The sequence below is a fragment of the Lates calcarifer genome, linkage group LG14, assembly GCF_001640805.2.
Source record: "Lates calcarifer isolate ASB-BC8 linkage group LG14, TLL_Latcal_v3, whole genome shotgun sequence".
In the NCBI taxonomy this organism is placed as follows: Eukaryota; Metazoa; Chordata; class Actinopteri; family Centropomidae; genus Lates; species Lates calcarifer.
This window is the reverse complement of record NC_066846.1, coordinates 1042954-1052664: the sequence shown is the minus strand read 5'-3', so window position 1 is coordinate 1052664 and position 9711 is coordinate 1042954. Positions and strand designations below refer to the sequence as shown.

The 9711-nt window shown below is 40.9% G+C and overlaps 1 protein-coding gene across 1 annotated transcript; it reads right to left on the bottom strand.

The window, feature by feature from the left end:
• Positions 1-1462: 1462 nt before the first annotated feature.
• Positions 1463-8544, bottom strand: ecsit (ECSIT signaling integrator). The gene is given in 9 exon segments (XM_018671127.2): positions 1463-1952; positions 2047-2152; positions 4176-4324; positions 4663-4720; positions 6435-6626; positions 6628-6659; positions 6849-7254; positions 7701-7861; positions 8413-8544. Coding segments are annotated over 8 exon segments (1371 nt in total). The 5' UTR covers positions 7842-7861; positions 8413-8544; the 3' UTR covers positions 1463-1665.
• Between the last annotated feature and the right edge of the window lie 1167 nt (positions 8545-9711).

Below are 9711 nucleotides of genomic sequence, written 5' to 3'. Positions count from 1 at the left end.
CCTGCATGTCTTTGGACTGTGGGAGGAAGCCGGAGTACCCAGAGAGAACCTACGCAGGCACAAGGAGAACATGTAACCTGTAAAGACATGAAAGATTCTAATTCTCTGTGCGTTATTAGCTTAAACACATTGTGTTTGTTGTACTTGTACCTACACACACAATCTGGAACCCAAATGTAAATCAAAGAGTGACCCCCATGTTTCAAATGTATGTTGTTATCATGCAAAATGTAGTGCTAGTACTATATGTGAATGGTAATTATCCATAATTGAGACTTGTACAACAGATGTATTAAACAGACACTGTTCTGATATTTGTTGTTGAACATGTGAACAGGTATAGAGCCTGACTTTGAGGCCAGTACTGGTATTAAAGGAATAGTCTGAGAGTTTAGGAGGTAAACTTTGTTGTGTTGTTGCAGAGTAAGATGAGAAGGTTAATATCACTTCCATGTCTTTATATTCATTATGAAGCTGGTTAGCTTAGCTTAGCATTTAGACAATAACCAGAGGGAAACAGCCTGACTCTGCCTGTAGTTAATAGTAGTTAACCTACCTCTGAAGTTTACAAATGAACACATTATATCTCATTTGTTCAACTCATACAAAGGCTGAAGTGATTTTGGTCCTTGGTTGGTTTGTAAAGACATGATGGTACCAAAGCTAGCAAACTCATTAATATGACAAGACTTACTTAGCACACAGTCACTGCACCAAGCTGTTATTTGCCAAGAAACAGTTCCAGCAAATAACTCCACCTAAAACCACAAATTGCTGCTCTTTTTGTTCAGATCACACAACAGAGATGATGTCTTAATTAGTGATCATTAAAAGGTGTCTGTTTTCTGGACAGAGCTAGACAGCTGTCTTTTGGCTGTAGTTTCTTATTCAGCCCACAGACGTGAGAGTGTTAACTATTACACAGAAAGCAATTGAGCATATTTTATAAAGTGTCACTATAGTCCTTTAAATCTGGTTACACTGAGACATTTCTTTGCATATAGCTCAAGCACAGATTTGTCATTTCTGGAGACATTTCTTGTTTCTTATTAGCCAACATATAAACTGTTGCAGATATGTGTGTGACAAGCTGGTAAGAGCGGCCATACATACTAATGAACTGAGTTGTAATGGTTAAACAATGAGTCATTTGTCAGTGATTTTAGTGACAGGATATTTGGATTCATGTAAATATAAAAACAAATGGTTTTTATCTTCATGATACACCATTAATACCTGGGTGAAAGCTCAATGAGTGTCACCCAATAGCTATTAGGCTGAATGTCTGAATGGATGCACAATGATTTATTTTTGCCACTTTAAATCATCCTTACCACAGACAAACCTCTTTTGGCTTGTGACCCCTCAAACTGAAGCGATTTCCTGGCTCCCAAGTAGGGAACCATTACTTTAGATAATTTCAAATGCAGACTTGTATAGACAGTAAATGGGGGAAGCACACTTCAGTTTTAATTTCATTTATTTGACTCCTGAAGCTTACTAACATTATTGAGAGTCCTCCTCAGGTTGTGCTGAGTCAGTGTGCTACCTTGTTTGGCTCTTTACCAGCCTGGACAAATACATCAAATACAACTAAATCAGCTATAGTCAGTATGTCATGATTTTTTTTCTTTGTCAGTCTTAATCACACAGTCTGACTGCTGTTCACTGTTTCATCCCCTGGCTCCTCCTTAGGTCTTCTTCCACAGTAACCTCAGAGTCTTCCTCAGGCTGTGATTCCTCTCTCTGGGTGTCTGGTTCAGGCCTGTGGGAGTGGCCTGACTCTGTGTCAGCTGCCCCCTGCAGCTCCCGGGGCCCAGCGTCCAGACGAAACAAAGTGGGGACCTGACCCAGAACTGGGTTGTTCTGTTGGAGGCCAGAGATCCATTGGTTGAGGGTGGCCTGGTCTCCTTGACTGGTCATACACATGGCAAAGACTGGGCCCTCATCCACTGGATACACAAAACATAAAATAGCGGAATCACACACTGAACATGATGGTTTCTGATAAACAAGAGTACGCAAGGAGGGCTGCAAATATCTTACGGTCTTCTACATCAAAGCTCTCGTCATCTCCAAGGTCACAGTCCAAATCCAGGTCTAGTTGCAGGGGGTAGTCAAGACATCTCTCTGGATCATAGGGCTCCTCTACCTGTGAGGAGACACAAAGACCTCAATTCCTACACAGCTCACAGTTCTAGCTATTAAAGGAGCAGTGCGTAAGATTTAGGGGCAACTAATAGTGAGAACGCAGACTGCAATGAACTGAATAATAATAACAAAATGGTGTCAACTACTGCATCAACTGGTCTGTCAAGTGAAGAGGTGCATTCATATAGCTATATTTAGATATTGTATTCAGTTGTTAGTTAGTTTTAGGTGATTATACACTAATAAAAACATACTTATGTATGTTATATTCCAATAGATACCAGAAAATGTTACAGACTGATCCTTTAAGTAAACTGTAGCTGTAACTGTAGCTGTCAGATTTAGTCAGCTGAAACCAAGTGTTAATTCAGTAAGCTGGTCAAACAACATTCTGGTGTCTCTACTGCTAAGATTGGGCCAAAGTGTTTTCCATAAGTAAGAAACACCATTCTGGATCATATTGATGCAGCCCTGATGCAGGACATTCTGGAGTGTTAACTCCCATAACTTGGACATATCAATAACCGAGAAGCTCAAAAATGTGTAATGACAATCTTCTTAGTGACTTACAGAGTGGGAAAAAAACATATGCAGGTGTAAAAAAAAAAATACTTTAGTGCAACCAAGAAAGGTCTCTTCCATTAAAGTCAATGTAAACCTTGTAAAATCGGTGAGTGCAAGATTTCTTTCTGACTCAGTCTGCGGAGCTGCTCAGCAGTGCTCAGTACTGCCACTGGTGATTGGAAAATACACTGATCAGCCACAGCATTAAAACCACTGACAGGTGAAGTGAATAACATCAATCATCTCTTTACAATAACAAAGTCCTGCTGGGAAACCTTGGGGCCTGATATTCATCTGGATGTTACTTTGATACATGCCACCCAATTTAACATTGTTGTAGACCAAGCACACCTCCCCATGGCAAACACACTCCCCAATGGCAGGGGCCTCCCCCAGCAGCACAATGCACCAACCACACCATAAAAACTGCTCAGGAATGGCTCAAGGAACACGACAAAGAGCCCAAGGTGTTGTCCTGACCTCCAAATCCCACCAATCCAACATCTGTGGGATGCACCGGAACCAGCCAGATGTTGGAGGCCCCACCCTGCCACCCACAGGACCAAAAGGATCTGCTGCCAATATCCCAGTACCAGACACCACAGGACACCCTCAGAGGTCCTGTTTCCAAGCCCTGATGGGTCAGAGCTGTTTTAGTGGTGCAAGGGGGACCTATGCAAAATCATATAAGTGTTTTTAATGTTGTGGCTGATCTGTGTACATCACAGCAATACTACTGAATACTACTGTTGTCTCCTTTATATATCGTTGTACATTCAAAACAGGCTTAGACTTAAATTTATAGACAAATTCAGGTATTGGGTAGAATTAAGCTGCCATTACTTGTAGTAGCACCTCACTTGTAGACTTACATCAACACTGTAATGGGAGTAAAGGATCAATAAAGTCTAGTCTGGATCAATAAAGTCTAGTTTGGATCAATAAAGTCTAGTTTGGATCAATAAAGTCTAGTCTAAGTCTAAGTCTAAGTCTATATCTTAAGTGTTTTTGCCAAAGACTCTGTCTAGCAGATCCTGTAGGAATGTTGTGTGTTGAAATCATCAATTGCCATTAAAATAAAGGTTAGAATCTCATCGAAATTTAGTCTGTGGGATCAGTTAAGCTTGGTTTCCTGGTTGAAATTCCACATTTATAGTATCACGTGGATTTAGTTTTTATTAAATTATTAATTTCTTATAATCAACATGTAAGAAATCATGAAGTTCCGTGATTTACATCATTGACAATTAGCAGGTAATTCTTGCAGGGTTTAATTAGTTACTTCACACAGTACTTTCACATCCAGACTGTGAGGGTCAGACAGAAGCAATATGTTAATGTTGTGTTAGACTGTTTTCGTCAAAGATAATCTATCTAAACCTAGTTACTATTTAACACTGATTTTACATAACATTAAGAACAATTAAGAGTAAAAATGGGTAACAACACGGTTTTCCCACCTTCTCATCAAGCGGTGTGGGGTCAGCTCTGAGGATGTAGTAGTACACACATGTCTTTCTGAGCCACAGAGGGAAGGGGCCCTCCACAAACACTGGCCTGTTTGGGTTATGCTTGGCCAGCAGCTCCATCTGGCTGGGGCTCTGGATACCTGGTGTCAGCACAGGAAGGAAAGGAAACAAAGACAGTGAGCTCAAGTCGGGGTATACATGGATACGATCCCACCATTGTATTAAGATAATACTTTATTTTTCATGACTAAGATGATGAAAATGCAATTTCCTGGTTTGTGACTGTTGGCTCTCTGGTCAAAGAAAACTATTTCTGATAGGTTTCTGTGAGACTACAGCAAGATGGAAAATTTTAATCATAATCTTAGACTTGTCAAGATATTATATCCCCTGACTTAACCTGTCTCAGACACAACTCTCAAAATTCAGTGAGCAGCAGGAATCCTATCGAACCATGTGAAACAAGTTGTTTACATACCTACTATATGTGGAAGTGTTACCTCCTCTCCACTCTCTGTAACATCTGTACAGGGCAGCTGGTGGGAAGAACAAATGAACAGACATTAATCTTGGCAAAGACAGATTGTTTGATTGATCAAATCGACGACAATTAAGTTAATAAATAAAATAAAATGAATAAAAGGCCACACACGCTTATCCTCATGTCCACAACAAAGAAGAATACTTGGTAATTTCCCCAAACATCCTGCTCCTTTCTGTGACTCAACTGTACAGAGCTGAAGTGAAAACTGAACTTTCCTCAATCATAACCACATTGAAATTTGTCTTACAATTTGGCCTAATAACTCTCATAAGTAAAATTACAGTCATGGAAACTGTAAAGTTCAGGATCAACTTTTGTAGTTTTACCAAAATAAAAAGCAACAGCAAAATCAAAAAGAATAGAAAACAAGAAAAAGAAAAGAAATAAAGAAACATTAAAAAACATTTTTTCATCTGCATGTCAAGACTGTGGGATGTGGTTGAAAGTTCTGGAAAAGGTTAGTGAGTGGACCTTGAGTTAAGATTGTGGCTGAGAGCTCAGGAAAAAAAGCCATGTAAGTGGACCCTGAGTAAGAATCGCAGTTAAAGCTATGGAGAGAGCTCGTGAATGGATGATGAGAAAAGACTGCAGTTGAAAAAAGTGGCGAATTCCCCTTAAGGTAAAATTGTGGTTTGAAGCACTGGGAAAAGCAAGTAATAGCAGTTTGCACACAGATTAAACAAACAATATACAATATGTAAATGAGCTTTAGAGATGTTGGCACAGTGGCAAGAAAAAGTCAGTGAACCCTTTGACCTGGTTTTCTGCATTCACTGATCATAACATATGATCTGATCTTCAGCTAAGTCACAAGTACAGACAAACACTCTGCTTAAGCTGATATCACACAAACAAATATAATCAATCAACACCCATTAAACATTTACAGTTTTGGTGGAAAAACTGTACGCTTTAATTGACTAACTGGTCAAACCTCTGCTGGCAGTGATAACCTCACACAAACTCTTCTGGTCTCTGTGGATCAGACCTGCTCAACGTTCAGGAGGAGTTTTGGACCAGTCTTCCTGTAGAACTGCTTCAGTTCAAATATATTCTGAGAACAGCTCTCTAAGCTCATTCTACACCAACTCTGTTGAGTTAAGGTCTGTGCACTGACTCCAAAAAGTGGATTTTCCATCGTTTGAAATCATTCTGTCCAGATGTACTCCTGCATCACCCAACCTCTGCTGAGCTTCAGCAGGCAGACAGCCACTCTGACATTGGCATTGGTATACTTGTATCAAGAAAAGTTGTAGTGGCACTGAAAAAAGTTCCCAAAAATCAAATACATGCGTCACAAAGAGCCTTATAATCCTATTAGCTTTTTTTTCCATTATGATGTGTTCATCAGTGTCAATCTGCATGTTTTACCCTTACTTAAGTAATGTAAGGAAAAGTGTTGCAACCATGTGGTGCCTGGAGGTATATATGCCTTTTCTCTGCTAGCGTACTGCTTGAAATAAATACCTCTGTCTGAGACATTGCGGTAGGGGTCTGAATACTTTCTGGGTGCAGTACAAACGCAGATAATTCCAAAGGATTGATTTATTTCTTGCGACTGTAGGTGTCTTTTTGAATTTGGACGCCAGGCTAGCTGTTTAACCATTTCCAGTCTTGTTATGCTAAACTAGGTTAACCACATCCTGACACCAGCTCCATACTCAATACACACACATCCAAGTCCCATACAAAGCCTACAGCTGTACCTGGTAGACGGTAACTTTTGCGTCCAAGTCATTAGCGATGCGAGTCAGGCTGAGGCGAGCCAGGTCCACTGGGTCTTCTGGCAGCTGCTGGGGGACGGGGAAGGGGTTTAAGTGCTTGAACCTGGGGAACCAGTACATGATGCGCTGATACTTCCTCATGGGGTGGCCCTTCTCTCCAAATATCTGGACCAGGAAGGACTTTAGTCTCCATGTTGGGCATGATACCTGAAACAAGATAATTTAAAATGAAGACAGTCAGACACCACTATTTTCCTATAAAATGTATAAATATTTCCCTGAGTGTATGACAGAGTGTATCCAGATCCCTGCCTTTCCCTGTGTGGAATAACTCTCTTTAAATTCCATAGTATTCCAGGAATTCCACTAACAGATTGAATCTTGTAAGACACCCACCGTAGTTCTCCATTTGCTCCAGTAACTGCACACCACACTCCTGCTGTCGGGGGTAGTGGTTGAACATTCGCTGGATAAAGTTTCTGGGCACAAACACTTCTTTGGGGAAAATGTCCAGAAGCTTGTTGTAGACGGTGAGGTCTCTCTCCACGCCGAACTCCGGCATCTTCTTCAGAGCAGCGTAGATAAACTCCACATGACCCCGCCGTCTAATGTCTCTTTTGATGAAGACATCCACCACCTTGTTAAATGTGGCTTTGGTTTTGACCTCTTTGGCCACCTGCTCGAACAGGTCATCATGGGTGATCAGAGACTTGTCCCTCTTCTTGTTGCTCTCATCAACAAACTCTGCAGGTACAGGCCGACCCTTGGCGCAGGCTGGGCTGGTATGAAACTGCCTCAACACCTACAGGTGACATTTTTATATATAGCATCAATATCCAATACAACATACATTCTCTCTTCCTGTTATTGTGCCTGGGACAGCTACTAGCTATAGTTCTACAAAATAGCTCAATAACTTCCTAAAACAGTTGGCTGCTGTAGGTATTCAGCAAATTTTTCTCACACTGGAGGAAACAGTGCATTTGTTGGGGACTATTTTCAGCGGCGGATTAATTCTGATACTCTGATGTGTTTTTTGGCACAGAGGAATATGATATATCAGGCTTTGGACAGACACACACATAGCAGGATATATTCTTTATTGGTTTGGCTCTGCATGTGGAATTTCTAGACATGGACTTGAAATCATTTCAATAAGTGCTGCTTAGTGGACTGGATGTGTCCCGACTTGCAGATGATTCAGAGAAGGTCTGAGTTTAGATGCTACTTACAGAAATTAAGGTTTACCTGGTGCTGGGTGTTGTGTAGCACACGGGGCTGACTGAAGGAGGCTGACTGGAGCAGAGTGCCATACTGGGCAGCCGATCTGGCTGGCTGGTCCACCAGTCTGAGACACTGCACCTGAAGCAGGCAGCGCGCACACTTCATGGTCAGACCATAAATCTGACCTTGAGAGAAGAGGACAGCACCAGAATAATTAGAAAGACATGGGCAGTGTTGAGACAACGGTGTTTTTCCTACCCGAGGTGGGCAAAGACCCGCCCCTATTCTGCCTCTGATTATCTTAAAAAATATTCAGACTGACTCAATTACATTATGAAACTTGGCAATTTTATACAGCACATATATCTCCTATTTTACTCCAACAGAGACAACTCCCAGAGCGATGGCTTTTGTCGTGGAAGATGACTGTAGTGACAGAGGAACAGGAGAATTTTGACTTGAATACAAGGTGTTTAACCGTTTTGTGCAAACAGTCGTTCAGAAACCTTCTTCAGTCAGCGTCTGTCGCGTAGAAATGTTTACCAAGAGCTAAGGAAACAATATACAGACACATTTTTGGACAAGGTTTAGCATGTCATGTAAGAGGGGGGATTAAGACAAAGTGTCAGGCAAATTATTATCAACAATATCAGAGGATTAGTCTGTAATACATGACCTATATACAGAATGTACTGTAGTGACATATCTAACTATATCTCCTTTATTCAGTACCCACCACTAATGACGAAGAACGTCGGAAGAAATGAGTCTCCTTCACAGACGGTTCACTATGGACGCCTCCATGTTGAAAAACCGGTAGAACTTCCTGGTTCTGCAGACATTCGCTTCCCCCGAACAACAGAAACATGAGCGGAAACTATTGTTCCACAAACCACTGGTGTGCACTTTGTTGAATTCTGCTCAACATTCATTTAAATTTTAAAGCCAATCTGTCATTGACAGATTAATTGGATTTGTTGGACTAGTAGTGATCAGAAAATCTTGTCAAATAGAGAAAAACGATGATACATTGAATTCTGCAAAAAATACAAAAAATAAATAAAATAGTTCTTGTAGCTTTTGTTTGACTGATGTGGAAATTCTGGATCAGCTGTTCTTTCAATGCTTTCAGTTTGACATACCCACAAACACTGGGGTGAATTTTAGACAATCTGTGGTTAGTATAGTAAAGTCTCTGTATAATTTCAGCCCATATTGGGCACAAACACAAGAATTATGGACTAGATGAAGGATGTTTTCCCACAGGTCATCACCCATGGTGAGCCCTGAGACTGCTCCTAAGCAGCTTTGAATGGGGAAAATTGATCTAACAGAATCCATGGAGTCATATGAAATATTCTTTTTCTGACTGGGGTCTACAGTAAGAAGAATGCCAGTTAATGTTTCTGTAGGAAAAAAATTGAAAAAGTCTAATTTGACAGAAAGGAAAGAAGGGAGATACTGTCAGGTGAAATTTGGTGGACAGGTCTACAAAGGACAGAAAGATTTCCTGTTCCACATAAATCATTAACTGGTGTTATGCCCATATCAAACCACAGCTGAAATGCAGAGTTAGATGGATTAAACTGGTGATTGTTAATTACTGGGACAAGAGTAGAAAATCTCTGCAGGCCAAAATGTTTTCTCAGTTGCATCCGTATTTTTGGAGACTAAATGACCACTGGATTAAGGAGACACGAGGTGCTGGGAGCACAAACATAACCGTAGTTAAATCTGAGCAGAAGAAGCCTCCATTTGACACCCGCAGGCTGGTCACGTAAAGTGTATTCTAATTATTATTAGGGTGTTACTGGGACAGACCATAGGACAGACCCACTTGAGCGCGCGCACTAAACAACCCTGCCGCGTGGTGGTGACAAATGCCTTCCGAACAAATACTCTCATATTTTGACAAGCGCTGAGATGTTGGCCGAAAACGCTGTTGAAAGAGTTTCATACTACGTTCTTCTGGTAACCTACATGTAGATACTCTTCACTGAGTCATAGTGACTGGAAAAAATAACTACTGGAGGGA